General features: G+C 35.6%; 2 protein-coding genes across 2 annotated transcripts in view; one reads left to right on the top strand and one right to left on the bottom strand.

Annotated features, from left to right (window-relative positions):
• ABI3 (ABI family member 3) overlaps window positions 1-6,833 on the bottom strand; it is a 25,964-nt gene extending 19,131 nt beyond the window's left edge. The window contains exon 1 of the mRNA XM_034415486.3: window positions 6,742-6,833. The gene's annotated coding sequence lies outside the window, so the exon portion shown is untranslated. The remainder of the gene's footprint in view (window positions 1-6,741) is intronic.
• GNGT2 (G protein subunit gamma transducin 2) lies at window positions 5,489-14,895 on the top strand. Its single transcript, XM_034415504.3, has 3 exons — window positions 5,489-5,628; window positions 11,844-11,933; window positions 14,345-14,895. The coding sequence occupies exons 2-3, from the start codon at window positions 11,850-11,852 to the stop codon at window positions 14,468-14,470; spliced, it is 210 nt and encodes a 69-aa protein (XP_034271395.1). The 5' UTR covers window positions 5,489-5,628; window positions 11,844-11,849; the 3' UTR covers window positions 14,471-14,895.
• Window positions 14,896-16,343: the final 1,448 nt, after the last annotated feature.

Raw genomic sequence — 16,343 nt, forward strand, 5'->3', positions numbered from 1 at the left:
GGATGGCACTTTTAAATTGGTCTTGGTGTTCTGGTGGCTGTAAATTCATTTTTAATATGTTGTTATAATTTGTGATTCTATTGTGTAAAGATTTGGACATTGTCTTTGAATTCTGCTTTTTAAATTGTGTTTAATTGGTTGTTATGCACTAGGCTACAAATGAACACTGTTATTGCAATTATTGTTTTTTCTGTTGTTGACATTTACAAATCATTGGGTAATATAATGTTTCTATATTCTAAGATCAATGACTAATAAGTCAAAATTCTTTATCTTACCACCATGATAAATCTGGAAGGATGATTTTAAAAAGAGGCCATTGTATTTAAATTTAGTTAGTGTAGACTTGGTAAAATAGATACATATTCTGGTAAGGTCATTAAAGTCAATGAAATTTAAATTAGACATATTTAAATCCTACTGATTTCATTGCAGAGACATACAGTGTAAGGTTTTAATTGTATGGTGTCAACTGCCATCTTGACTTTTTAATGCATACCATCACCATACAGACGCTTCTACTGTTTCAGTGGCTCTGGCCTAAGTATAAACAGCAAAGTTATGAAGGGAGAGAATTCATAATTTGTTTTTGACAAGGTACCTCAAAATACCTTTGGCAAGAGTCAATCAGGTCTATTAACTATAGCTTCTGAGAGAAGGAATGATGTCTGAATGATTAAAAAAGCATCTTTTGCAAACTGAAAGGAGGAGGAATCTTGGTCAGACTTCTTATTAGGCATTGCTATAAATATCTCTAGAAACTCCCTCTCCCCACATTCGGTAACAGCAGAACCTTTACAGACTTAGGATGGCTAGATGGGTTTATTTACTGTAGACAAAAATAAATGCAGCAAGGCTGACAACTGCACAAATACAAGAATATACACACAATATATATTTGGTTGGATTCTTGGTTTCCCACAATGTGTATACACAGACTTCATACATACATACACACTACAGTGCACAAGTATATACATGCAGGATTTGCGCTGTAATCTCTCTAAATGTGTATCTTTGTTCTGTCATTATGTCTAGCTTGAGATGCCTATAGCTCCCAGATTTAAATTTTGGGGTTTATCTGTTCCACATTTATACAGTATATCTTGACTGGTAATCATTGGTTCTTGCTTTGTAGTTTCAGTCCTCATACTTACTGTCCTGCTCAGATTATTTCTCTTTCATGTTAGCCGAACCAATCAGTCACGTTTGAAGGTGAAAAGTTTGAATTGATTACACTGAAGGTATCACTAGTTCTTGAATTATGATTGGTCACTTAATTACCATTCTAAGTTGCAACACTTTTTTAAAAATATCTATTTAAGACCTGTTCTTATAATTACAACTGGCATGCATACAGGGACCCATGATCATGTGATAGCATTTTGGGTGCTTGGCAACTGGTTCACCTTTGCAGCATCCAATAGTCACATGATTGTGATTTGCAATGTTTTCATCTGTTTCTGGTGTTTTTGTTGGCTTCTGAAAGAAAATGCCAATTGGATATTTTGGATTTGCTTAACAACTATCTGATTTACTTAAAGATTGCAGTGACTCATTTTATACCTATGAATCTAAAAATGGTTGTAAAACTGAGTCCGTGGTATCTCAATTTATGAGCACAATGAAATATAACAAAATTTTTGGGGACCATCGTGGTTATGAGTCGAGGACTATCTGTAGCATCAATGAAGATTTCCTTTGAAGAAACTCTGTATGTTTACTTCCTGGAAACATACCATATTGTACTCACACATGGGAAGGATGCAGACTTAGGTTAGTCTAGGTTGCATAGAATAGTATGAACAATCTTGAGTTAAAACCAGGGTCTTGTTACAGTTTTGACATGTTCCACTGAATGGAAGTGTCCTTTTCATTGACAGGAAATGTTGCATGTGACACATTTATAATTAATCTTAGTAATTTAAGATACATCTCCTTTATTTTATTAAAAGCATTATGTGAAGCCTTGACTGACCAAAGCTATGATGGCAACAGAAGTCAATATCTAATGGTCTACAAGATCTGACTATGACCACAGCATATGGAAGGTTGGACTATGAAAGGAATAAGTAGTAAATTACAGAAGTTAACTCTATAAACGAAAGAAGGATATGCTCTATTTGTGAATCTGAGACAAAATAGAAGATACAGTGTTTCTGAATAAAGGTGTTCTGATCTGGTGGAGTGGATCAGTGGTGGGTTGCCCCCAGTTCAGACCGGTTCGCAAGAGCTGGTAGTAAAACCGGTGGGAGGCTCCACCCACTGACCCGGATATTATCAGGAAGTTTCTGAGCATGCGCAGAAGCTTCTGCACATCGCAGATGCGTGAATGGTCCCGCTGCGAACTGGTAGTAAAGGTTAGTAGAACCCACCCCTGGAGTGGATGCAGGAAAGCGAATGTGTAGGTTTAATTATAAAACAGAATATAATAGGGTTGGAAGGGACGTTGGAGGTTTGCTAGTCCAACCTTCTGCTTAAATAGGAAACCATAACCATTTCAGATAAATGGCTGTCCAATCTCTTCTTAAAATCTTCTAGTGACAGAGCACCTACAATTTTGGGAGACAAACCATTCCACTGATTAATTATTCTCACTGTTTGGAAATTTCTCCTTAATTCTAGAAAGAGTTAAAATATATGCTATAAAGCAGGGCATCAGCATTAATTAAATGTGGTTTTTCTTTGGGTAACAATACTCAAGCCCTTTCCTCAAGCAAACAGAAACATTTAAATTTGACCTTTCCAATAAACGGTTTTGACTAATGAAGGAAAAGGTTTGGGAAGCACTTTTATAAAGTACTAATTGTATAATCTGTGTGCATATGAAAGTAAGAAATCACAATGTGATGATAGTTGCAAATCCAGTGAATAATGTAGAAGTATGGATGAGAGTGATTATTTGATGACCAAAAAGGAGACAAAATTATGCTGAAATGAAGGAGACAGTAAATCAAAGAGTGGAATGGAAATGATTAGTTTATACCTTAGTGTCCAAGGAAGAATGGATGAAAAGTATGCTAGAAAATTGTGAGATTTTGGCAATAGGTATTAAGTGGAAAAGTTTAGAAATATTAAGCTGGGTTGTTTATGGTGTGGCTATGTGACTTGTTTAACATAAGTGTGAAGTTTTTATGTATCTGACCAGTGAATGCAAAAGCTACATAAAAATTAGACTGTTAACTGTACCTGGGAAGGTCTTTGAAACACTTCTCATTCAAAAGGTAAACAATGAGTACATTTTGGGAAGTGTAGTAGGGTCAGGGATATATAGGCCAACTTTTGACTCTTACTTGAAAGTAAGAAAGAAAATGTGTTGATTTATATAAAATGTATATGTTTTAATTATAAAATATTTTGCACAAATACAGAGTTGGTGGTTAGTTGCTGAATGTAGTAACAGGAAGATATGGCAGAAGTAACACTTATGAAAATGAATGGAATGCTTAGCAAGTTTTTCGAGAGTGAGCAGTTACCCTAAAAGTGATGTCCTGTTGGAGACACTAAGAAGGCTTATAGTGACATTAAAAATGTGTTAGTTGGGGACCTGAATGCACATGTATACAGCCGATACCTGCCTTTTTGTTGATTAAGAACCCATATAATCTGTGGTCAATGTTGGATAGATTTTATGATGACACAAAGGATATGGAAAGATATTGTAAATAGTGATGGTGCATAGCATTAATCTCCTCCTCTTCCTCTTCCTGCCCCCTCCTCCTGCTTTTAACTTCTCTGGCTTATTATATTTCTTCCCCTTTTCTGTGCTTTGCATAATACAGCTGTCTTGAAAGAGAATATTAGCAGAATTTGTATTCTGCTAAGATCCCAGATTCAACAACGTTAGCAAGCTATCACTTTCCTCTAGCAAAACCATATCTAAAGCATGGTCTTCATTTTGTGGTGCTGGCTGTAAAATTGAATCAAAGAGTCCATTGACTAAATGGGGAAATATTTGAAAAAGGATGAAACAAAATAGAGGTACTAAATTATGCCTTCTGGTAATGTTGTTATGTACATCATCATAATAAATTAACTTCTTTGTGCTTAGCATCCATTTTAATTAGCATCAGTCAGATTTGAGAACTTACATGCTAGCCTGTATTTTAAAGGTGTTGATGTCTCTGGACAAGTTTCTAGGATTCAGATCTCCATTTAGAGAGAAAAGCTATGGCTGTCTTAAAAGAGCAATGGAGATTTACTGCATTTTGTTGGAAACTATAAACACTCCCAACTAAAAATAGGCTCCATCCACTCATAAAAGCAGTAAGTCCAGCATCAGAAGCTGCTGAGTATGCAGGAGAACTACACTTTCTTTGTAACAAATAAGAAGTCACGTTTCATGAAACGTATATGATTGAATTAGCCATTGAATATCACTGCTGAGATAAACTGAGACTGTGGTTTTGCCCAGGTTCTAATAATATAGATTTATTATGTGCTGTAATCTCCTGTCATTAAGTAAGGAATTAGTGTCCATGTAAAGATTTAATTTCAGTAAAAAAATGTTAAGATACTTTGGATATTATATTGCTGATAAAATAGAAGTATATGTTTGGGTCAAAACATGAGGAATGCATTGTGCGTCCTGATACCTATTTAGCTCTCTTCACATTAAGCCACTAAGTACCTTTAGAAGACTAATGCTGGAGAGAAGCTATGTCACAAATTTAACCTGAATTTGACCTTCATCCAACTAGGACACAGGAATAGCTTTCTCTCACTTGCTCTTCCCCCATACACACACATTCCTTATACACACAAGTATACACAATGACTGGAAGCATTCCCTCCTAAACGTAATTATGTTGTAACATTGTATGATAATTGAATTGGTAATATAAATGCAGTATTCATGGCTGAAAGGACACTTTCTAATGATTCAATGTATTCCAAGAGTCAATCCTGGCAATAGATTTGGGGTATATAAACAATCTCTATCATACCAGATAGTAGCACCTAGCTGAGCATGGTTAATCTAAGTAGGGTCAGATTGGCTAACTATTTGAATGGAAGATCATCACTAAATTGTAGAGCTATAGATTAAATTGGAAAGCCATAAACCATTGCCAAAGAAGGCAAGAATAAATAATTTATGTATTGCTAGCAAGAAACCCACAAGGGAGCATCCACTCAAGCTTATAAGAATTGAACTTGAGTTGATGGATGCTTCATTCTCAGACTGTACATTGATATAGTGAATCACTAATTTTCCTAGAGGAAACAGGATGAATGTCTAAAAAAAGATGTGTAAACTCATCGGTCAATCTCATTCAATGGCCATGGAACCTCTCAGGGAATCAAACTTGCCATCTAATTTTTCATTATTTAGATCATATGCTTGTTTATTCTTCTGATGAGTACTGATCAACTTTCCCAAATATGCCATCTGTCTGAGCTTACTTTGGACTTTGAGGTTAATTCTGAACACCTGACCTGTTCCAATATGCTGAGCCTATTACCAGATTAAGGACAGAATACAATCAGTACCAAAATGAGCTCCTATCTAAATACAAAGACATTTTTGAGCAGAACAGTGGAGGTGGAGGAAGATCTTGTCTCACCAGCTAAGGCAAATGTATATCTAAGGCACCCTGATTATTTGGAAGAAAAACCACTTCAGAAGAGGTAAGTTTAATTTTCTTTCATAGAATGGAAAAGCTCATTCAAACTTATAGCAGTTTATTCTGTACACATTTATTGGCTAGAAGCCAAATTTATTTCAAAAGAAATTTGCCAATAAATAAGTGTTATGTCATTAAGTGTTGTACCTTATGATTCTTGATGAACGTATCTTTTCTTTTATGTACACTGAGAGCATATGCACCAAGACGAATTCCTTGTGTGTCCAATCACACTTGGCCAATAAAAAATTCTATTCTATTCTATTCTTTGTGGGAATACATCTTTTTGCTGCAAATTCATACAATGCAATATGTATACCAAAACATTTTTATATTCAGATTTGGCGATGGAAAAACAAAATCCTTTTACAGAAACATGAAAGGAACATGATAGTAGTAGATTACAGATATATACTGATATGTGCCTGCCACCTGCATTATCAAGATGAGTGTGTATCAAAGGTACCAAAACTTCATCCCAACATAACACAAAAGTCAAATCACAACTTGTACTGTCAAGGGAAAAAGTTCACAATGTAACACAGAACACCTGAATTTAAATTTTCAGTCAGTTCTAGTGTACCTTATGAAATCCACTTAGTCTGGATTCAACATTATGAAAGGAATGTGATACTGGCCTTCTGTATTAAGGAACGTATTCCTCAAATAATTGATGTAATAGATTTGCACAAACATTAGCATCTGGGCAGAGCTTGGTGCTACTTTTATGATTTCCTAGGATTTGTTAAGAATGGTTAAATCTTTATTCCTTTATATGTGGTGATCAGTATGTTGATGATAATCCCACATAATAAGTATGAATTTTGAAAAGCAATGCTCCACTGGGATGATTTGTCAAATATTATTCAATCAATCTTGCTGTCGGTTACCCTTGTTGTAAATGTTGTTGGCATTGGCACAAGGAACACTGGCTGATTTAGTTGGTTCAGGCAGACTGCGATCAGTATTGGTGTCCAAATGGTAAAATTCACTAAAGAAAAACAGCATGTTATGGATGCAGCACATAACAGCAACAATTCTTAGCAGGAGGAGTGAAAACAATGTAAATGGTTCCCTCTTATCTACCTTCCAGATTGAAATTCAATTCAATACCCACCTTTCACTTCTTGGGTGTTCATTCTGCCTTTGTTTTTCTAGTTGTTTAGTTCAAGAAGTGCTTTTCATGTTGACTTATCAGAAATCCCTTTGTCATAACTCACAAGAACTCTGCCACTCCCTGGATTCAAAACTTGGAATATTTTGTCTGCTGCCAGGGCATACCGGTAATTCTGGGACATATGAAGACATTGTAGCTAAATTTAGCCATGGGTTACTTTTGCTGCCAAGAAAGTTCAGGGTGCTTATCAACAGAGAAGGGGACAACCAGAGATTGTTTTGTATCGAGACTTTCGTTGACATGGAGCTCAATCTTTGCTGCAAAGGATTCTGGGAAATATTGTGATATCCCAATGTAATCTGCTAGTTGTAAAGATGAGGGAAAGAAAATTGTGCATATTGCTCTGAAATCTTGGGAAGATGGAATGAAATAAAAATATTAATCAGCAGCAAACATAGTTATACTTAGGGAAAAATCACTGAAATTAGTGGAACAAATTAATCATGGCTAATATTCCCACTGATTTCTGGGATTCTTTAAACACAGATCTGGGCATTTTATGGCCCCAGGCCACAGCTGGCCCTTTGGCTGGCCCTGTCCAGCCATATCAGGTCAATCTGAAATTAGAAATCAAATATAAATAAGCACATTGCAGGGAGCAGATGAAATTGAGTCAGCTCCCTCAATCAACTAGTGACTGTGGGAGGGCGAGGAGAGAAAGCACTCTCTGTGCCTGCACAATGTTCCCTCCTCACCTGGAAGAGCCTGATGAGTTTGTAGAGTTTAAGGACACTGACCTATCTAGCACCAATTTAGTGCTGAACATTAGTTGATCAGATTCTTGTGTGCAAGGCAAGCTTTAATAAATCATTTAGGTTAGCCCTAGCACAAGCCTAGAAAACAGATCAATTGCCAACGGAGCAGCAAATAATTCAAAAAAATTATATATGTGCAGAAATGGATAGACTTGAAATTAAAAGACAAGGAAGACTCACAGTATTTTAAGGTATGGGATAGTTGGTATGAGTGGATAAACCAATGGAAAAGAAGGTAAAGTTAAAATTTAGTAAGAAATTAAAAATTATAATTATACACATCATTAAGATAAAAGAGGAAATAAGTCATTGTGTATATTTGTGCTTGTATATATTACACATATTTAGTTTGTTTGTTGTGATTAGCATTGCTGATTGTAATTTTAAGGTTGTGAATGTTTTATATAATTTTATCTTTTTAAATTTAATATTGTTTTTTAAAATCAAATAAATAAATAAATCATTTATGCTGCAACCTATATGAATGGTCCTGATTTTCTGAGCCTGATAATTCCCACGATGGAGACCCTATTCCTAGAATACAATTTGAAAGCCAATGCTCTAAGATAGGTGTCTAACACAAAAGCTCTAACACATATTCTAGCAACTAAACTCTTGAAAACCTTACAGAGGCTATGAGTTACAGGATGGTTTAATAACCATCTCCATACAGAATGCAAGAGTTTCTGCAAAACTGTCATCATATAATTATATGCTGTACTGAGTTCAACCAAAATCTAGACATCAGAGCAGAATTCACCTCTGGCTGTGCACTCACAAAGAGAAACAAAAGGGATAGAAAATGTCTATGGAGATTATTAGCCATCCAGGTCATAGTTAGTTGAAAGGTGCTTTTTCAAAAAGCAACAGGACTTGTTTTTGCCTAGAGGAAGATGCTTCATTTCTCATCCAATAACTGAAGAAGCTTTTTGGATGAGAAGCAAAATGACTTCCACAATGAAAAAACAAATCCATTGACTTTTGAAAAAGCACAATTCAGAAAACGGATAGAAAGAGTTAAAAACAGCTGATTTGTACTTGAAACAATTTGGGTCTAAAATTGAGACACACTGAATCCCAAAGTCTAACTTCATTTTGTTTGATGACCTTGAAGAAAGTCTGCTTTACCTTCCTTGTCATTCTCAGTCTTCAAAATACTGATAAGGCTTACCTTCCATCCAGGCTGGAGAGGCTTAATTCATTAGCAAAATAAATCGCTTTGGATCTTATGGATGGAAAAAGTCTCGTGAAGGGCAACTTGTCACCTACCTCCAAATAGCAAAAAGATTATAAAAATGTTACACCTGATTTGTTTTGCAAAAACAGGTCAATGTTCCTTGTAGTTAAAAATATACCTGTGTGTATACTTGTGTATTCCAATTCCCCTGCTTAAGAAAGTAACAAATAACATATGTTCACCCCTACACGTATAAAGCCGTAAAGCATCCTTCCCCAACCTGGAACTTCTGAAATTTGTGGGATTTTGACCACTATTTTTATTTCTGTCTACCACAGTCAGTTTGTTTGGCTGACAATTGGTGTCTAACATATATTGCACGTACTAGATTGGTGACAATTGAAACAAACAAAAAATGTCTTCCTAATATCTGCACATAAAAAAAATTCAAGCATTTCCCTAAAGGGGTAAAATCTCTTTAAAAACTCAAGCTCAACTTTCTGCCTTAAGGGTCATATGCTTTTTATAAACAGTATTGAACTTATTTGCCATTGTTTTCTTTCAGAAAGTTTTTCTTTTTCACTACAGTGGTGGGATTTCTTGATAGGTTTGAACCAGTTTGCAGATTTATTAAACTGGCAAATAGCTTTTTTAATAAACTTTATTAAAATTCTATATATAAAGAAACATTTAAAAATACAAGAACATGTTCAAAAAGATAAATTTGCAAATACGAAACTAAAGAACTTTAAAAAGCATACAGTCTACTTCTACCTTTTGCTTTTCTCAGGGATCAGTAATCATTTCTTATTCTTTTATACCATCATAGTTTTTTTAAATTTTCCATTATCTTCCTTTATTTAATCTAAATACTACTTTAACAGTAGTTTAGTCCACTGCACCACCAGGCTCCTAATATAACTCTCTATAACTTTAACTCTCATCTTTCATTTGGGAGTTCATGGCTTTGTTTATGATGTCCCCATTCTCTATTTTTGCTCACAACACCCATAGTATATTGGTTGAAAAAGTCACTGGCTCAAGGTTACTCTGTACCTTTCGCCATGCCCTTAAGACTCTTTTGTTCCACCAGGTCGGGCTGGCTTAGCAAATGAATTTTAAATCGGGTGTTTGTAGTTTTTTAACATAAGGGCCAAATTATTTATTTATTTATTTATATATATATATATATATATATATATATATATATATATATATATATATAATATATATATATATATATATAATTGTTTTTAATTTTTTGGGTATATGTTTGTTTTAATATGGCTGTACACCTCTCTGAGTCCTTCGGGAAAAGGGCGGTATAGAAATTTAATAAACTAACTAAACTAAATTTACTCAATGCGGAGTAACTAAAAGGGACTAGAATCTGGATTTCTCTTGTCCGAAGCCAATATTTGAGTATTTCTGAGATCAATCTTGAAAAAAACTCCTTAGGATTCTTAAGAGATTCTGAACTCTGCTGGATGGTTCAGACAATTCCCTAAAGTGAAGAATTAAATATTAAATTATTTTAAATCTTAGATTAGGACTACAAGTAAGCCATATGATGATTTGTTGGGTTTTGGCTCATTATAGTGTCCAAACATATCACACTGATGAAATGAAATGCCCAAAATCCTAACTCTTTCATTGACCCTACCACATTATTATCACATAACTCTGTTACTCTCAGAGGCTACAAAATTACATTTTGAAAGTACGATGATTAGACACAAAACATCAGCCAGTCCATGTTAATCAGAGTAGCATATGGCAGTAACAGGACTTTGGATAAGCCTCTTAACTATAGAGCCTTGATAGTACAGTGGTTTAGTGCACCCTGTTATTAACACAGCTGCCTGCAATTTCTGCTGGTTCGAATCTCTCCAAGGCTCAAGGTTGACTCAGCCTTCCATCCTTTCTAAGGTAGGTGAAATGAGGACCCAGTTTGTGGGGGCAATAAGCTGACTTTGTATAAAATATACAAAAGAATGAAGGCTATTGCTTAACGCATTGTAAGCCGCCCTGAGTCTCCGGAGAAGGGCGGCATATAAATCAATTTTTTTTTTAAAAAAAACTGATTTAATACAGATTTCTTTTAATAAGATTGAAAATCTTAACTGTCAAGATTGCATTATGGTTGTGAAACAAACACATATTGCTCCTGGGCTGAGGCCCAAATTATACCAGGTAGTAATTAGATGCAAGTTACCAGATTATTAAAAGTGAAATGAAACACTATTGACCTCTTTTCACCTTTGCCACTCCTAGGAAGAATACAGTAATTTAATTTAATTTATCGCATTTTATTTATCGCAATAAGTTTTCTTGCCTCTTTTATCTTCTAGTTCTGTCACTGGGTTCCTCCTCCTCTTCTTCCTCAGTGCTGCCAAATTAAGCTCTAATGCTATCAGTTAGAACTCAGTGTGCAACAATTCATTTCCCCCCCTCCTTAATAAGATTTATTTAGAAGTTAAAAAGATTGAAGAAGCAGCAGGAAAATACCTTAAACTTAAAACTGGGAGCAGTCTTAGTCTTGACTTTCTCAAATAACTTCATGAAAATAGCTAGATATTCAAGAATGAAAGATACGAGCCATCACTCTGTCCTCTTAGGGTTTTGTGTTGTTTTTTTTGATCATATGAAAAAGAAAACAAAGGATATTTACAAGCAGAACACTACAATCTTGGAACTGCAAAATGGACATCTCTCCTGGAATTAATCCTAGACACTATTTTTGTTTCTGAGGGTCAGTAGCTCATGATTCCTTGTGGAAGGATTGGATCTTGGGGCTGATATCCTTTGGCTCTGAAGGATCATCCAGAATCAGCAAATGATAAAACTATTGGCCAAGAAGCTCAACATCAAAAAACAGAAGTGGACATGTTGATCACTTCACTGCTTTTGCTTTAAACATGTATTATTCTTTCCTCCAGAATTATTCCTCCCATAAGACACACATGGTGGGCTGAAGTAAGAGGTCAACCAGGTTTACCTCTGGTTGTTTAACTGTGATCAATTTAATAAGCATAATTGTGTTTGTAGTTGATTGACAGATGGCTTATTTCTGCCTGGAGAGCTAATATGGATTGATATTTGTATTACAGGGCATAATGGCTCAGGATATGACTGAGAAGGAGCTAAAGCAAATGGAATTAGATCAACTGAAGAAGGAAGTGAAGCTTGAAAGACAAATGGTAATGGGTTTACTACAAAAATCAGTGCTTCTGCTTCAACAGTCCTTCAGAAGTGTTAGTCTACATAGCTTTATGTTATGCCAACTAAAAGTTATAGCAACCGATGGGCTGATTTTCTCTTGTTCAGCCAGTTGGTGTCAGTATAGTAATACTTTCTGAAATGCAGAATATTAAATTGTCAGAGGGAAAGAATAAAATCAAATAAATAAAATATAAAAGAGACAAGTGACTAGAAAGTTAACTTGCAGAAGGCAAGTTGAAATAATTAACAGTGGTGCAGGAATATCATGCAATTTGTAGTTTCCATGTTTCAATTGTGTCTTCATGGGGCATTGTATGAAATATTGCTTATCATTCCAATGATTTTTCCTCTAAATAACTATGCTAAATTTTCATGTCTAAAACATGTTTAAAAGACAAAAGTGCATTAAGACAACATAAATATCTTTGCCAACAAATGGAATCCCCAACAAACGGAGTCCCCAACAGTTTTAGTCACAGGGCATATCTAGAAAGTTCTATGCTACCAACTACTCTGGATTGGTTAGGACAGTCAAGTTTCAGAGAGAGGAACCAGCTTATCTGAATCAGGCTGGGATACAGACTTGATATATACCAGGGGTCCTCAAACTACGGCGCGTGGGATGGATACTGCCTGCCAAAGCCATTAATCTGGCCAACCTCCCCATCTTCTAAATGGAAGCCATCCTGTGACAAAATGAGGAAAAATATCATTAGCACAGAGCAGGAAAAAAAATGAAATTCACATTGTTCCACAGTTTCAAAAATCTTCCTACCTTCCTTTGTTCCTGTTGTGACTCTGACCCCCGAGCCCGTCTTATCGGAGAGAGAAGACTTCAAAAGTGAAGGAGAGGAGTTGGCAAGGCCTCCCTCTCCAGGACCCTCCTTTCTGGCAATGCGTCAGATGTCTTCCGAAGGAGAAGAGATAGGCCAGGAGCCAGGCATTTCCGAGCAGCCGCAGTTAGACAGCAACGGAGATAAGTCTTGGCTGGCTCCCTGACAGCGTCAGAAAGACAAGCGTGCGCAGCAGAGAAGGAGGTGTGCCAGAGATTAAGCTGAGTCACTGGACCACACCCCACAGGGGATAAAAGGGGGTGTGGTGGCCATTCAGGCTTTGTGACGGACAAAACTGAAAGCTAGCAAGTCATTCTGCATTTCTGGAACTTTGTTATATGCTCTGCTTGGACTGATTTTTTGGACTGGACTTGACTATTCTTTGGCTTTTGTGGACTTTGATATTTTTGGTCGGAGAAGATAAACCTCCCTTTGTAAGTAAAGACTGTTGGCAAGCAACCACTGGGTTGCTGCCAATTCTGTTATCAAAGGAAATTCTTGTCTGCTGGTTTATTTTAACTCTTGGTCGACTGCTGGTGTGCGTGTGTGAGATGGGGACAGAACATCTTGATTAAATTTCTGGTGACAGACAAGATGTTCAGTCCCTGTCTCACACACGCACAGCAGCAGTCAACCAAGAGTTAAATCCTAAATAAATAAATCCTTCTCCCTCCCTCCCTCCTGTTGTGGTCGGAGTCACAACAGTTCCTCAGTTCTAAGGAAGATAGGAAGACTAACTTCTAAGGAAGAACTGAGGAACAGTTCCTCAGGAACAGGATAAGTTATGGCATCAACTGTATGGCATCAACAGTTTCTGTTCTTCAGGAACAGGATAAATTATGGCATCAGCTAGTCAGACTGAAAGGTTAAGTTACTGTGCAGAAATAATTTGCAAATTTTATATTAGTCAATCCACTTAGTAATGTTTTCTGTGAAGATATTTTTAGGACATAAATATACAATCTATGTTAAAAGCTATTTAGGAGAATCAACAAAAAAAAACATGCTATAAACAGCATAGCAGAATGTACAGTTATTAAAAATTTGCCATCAAGAAATACAATTGTATTGAATGATCACTGATCAAAATTCACGTATGAAACTTGAGGACAAAAAAAAACCTGGCTTCTTAAGAGGTTAGGAAGACTAGTCATAGAAAAGTTTTGGTCTCAAGGAAGATTGTTCCCATTGTACCAAATGCCTCCATTATTAAGATTTTATTTTGAATGTATATGTTTAGAACTTGAGAAACAGAATGAAATGTAGTAGTAGCAAAAAGAAGCAAAATAATTACTCGGAATTAATCATTTTGAGTTTACAAAAAGCTGAAACAGTGAAAGTGATACATTTGAGAATCACTTTCTTATACAATCTTGTGATTTTTATTTAGAATTACAACTCTGTAGAAAGAATGAAAGAAAGCCTTCCAAAAATATTCTTCCTTAATTCTCTTGCAGGAAGGGTCTCTATTAATTCCCTAGGACCATCATACTATTTAGAGGTTGTAAATTAGAAATCAAAAGTTCAGGAAATGAAACACTTTTTTTCTCACATAGATCTCCCAGACAGCAAAAGAACTCAGAACCTTTATAGAATCTATGGCTGAAGAAGATCCTCTCTTAAAAGGGATTCCAGAAGAGAAGAATCCATTCAAGGAGAAGGGAGGTTGTACAATAAGCTGACTCTGGCCCCACCCAAGAGAAGATCTTTGTGTAGCTCTCTTTATATACTACTTAGTACTGTATGAAATATGCTTACCCTATACAATGAATCTAAATCAAGATTGGGGAACCTTTGGACCCAAAGGGTGCTGGGGGGCTGGTAGTCCATTAGAAGGTCCACAGGATCCCCATCCTTAGAAATTTTCTGCAGGAGGGAATTTAATCATGCCTCAAAAAAAAGGAACCAGAACAAATTTATGACCTATATATATGTATTTCTCTTTAGCCAGGTTCTTCCTATGTAAACCAAGATTTTTATGTAGCCCTAGTTCAGTGAAATCACAATCCACTAATTTTTAGGCTTTTTTCTTTTCCTGGCAGCCAGCAAACACTCTGCTGCCCATTGGAAGACTAAGGAGGAAAAAAAAAAGCCTAGAAACTAATGGATTGTGATTTCACTGAACTAGGGCTACATAAAAATCTTGGTTTACGTAGGAAGAACCTGGCTAAAGAGAAATACACATAAAGCCTACGAAAAGGAAAGAATATATATATATATATATATATATATATATATATATATATATATATATATATATATATATATTCTTTCCTATATGTATGTATGTATGTATGTATGTATGTATGTATGTATGTATGTATGTATTTCTCTTTAGCCAGGTTCTGCCTACGTAAACCAAGATTTTTATGCAGCCCTAGTTCAGTGAAATCCCAACTAGGGCTGCATAAAAATCTTGGTTTACGTAGGAAGAACCTGGCTAAAGAGAAATACATATAAAGGCCTACAAAAAGAAAAGAAAACACACACACACACATATATATATATATATATATATATATATATATATATATATATATATATATGTATATATATATATGTGTGGGTCTTTGATTATTTGGGTTTTCTCTTTCTCCCGCGTAAAATTGGAAGTGTCTTGGCGACGTTTCGATGAAGTCTCATTCGTCATCTTCAGGCTGGTGTTCTCGGCTTCTAGGAGACTTCGTCGAAACATTGCCAAGGCACTTCCAATTTTACGCGGGAAAAAACCCGAATAACCAAAGACCTACATACAAACACCTGCGAAAACCTCAGAAAACATATATATAGAGAAAGAGGGGGGAAGGGAGGGAGGGAGGGAGACAGAAAGAAGACATCTCTTTTAGGACTTAAATTTAATTGTTATTTTTGTAAGTAGGTAGTCTTTATAAAGTATATATTTCCTGAAGCAGTCTAGGCAGAGGTGGACTAGATGATCTCCAAAAATATATTATTCTTCTATATTCCCTATTCCATGATTTATTTATTTTTTAATTGGATGGTTTGTTTTTTGCAGGAAAAATGATGCAGGCTTGAAAAAGAAACAGAATAGAAAAAACATTATTATTAAAGATTTCTCTCTCCTTCCATTCTGCCAAGTGGCTACCTGGAAGGCTTTAGAAATATGATTTATTTGGTTATTCACTTGTATTACACTGTTTTGGTTTTTGTTGTTTTTAGAAACATTTGTAACTTAACCTAGTTTTCCCATTTGCACCAACTGATTAAGTAGTACTTTACTGTCAAATGTTAAAAACTAGAATCTCTCAAGCAATGTATCTTTAAGATTGCAGAATGCAGGTCCCTAACATGAGGTTAAGGAATTCTGACGTGCACACATCTGAAAGTTGCTAAGGTTGAGAAACACTGGTCTAAACTACAGTCTTCGTATGCAAGAAAGTCTCACCACAAAGGAAGTTGGGCTAAGAAAAGCAGACTCTCCATAACAGAAACACAATATACAAAATGATATTATGGTGAAAAAATCCAGATCGATGGATAGTGAGATGGCAGCATATAAATTTAATTAAATAAATTAAATTAAAATAATGGAAT

Source organism: Pantherophis guttatus, chromosome 4 (genome assembly GCF_059756535.1).
Source record: "Pantherophis guttatus breed Tessera chromosome 4, ASM5975653v1, whole genome shotgun sequence".
NCBI lineage: Eukaryota > Metazoa > Chordata > Lepidosauria > Squamata > Colubridae > Pantherophis > Pantherophis guttatus.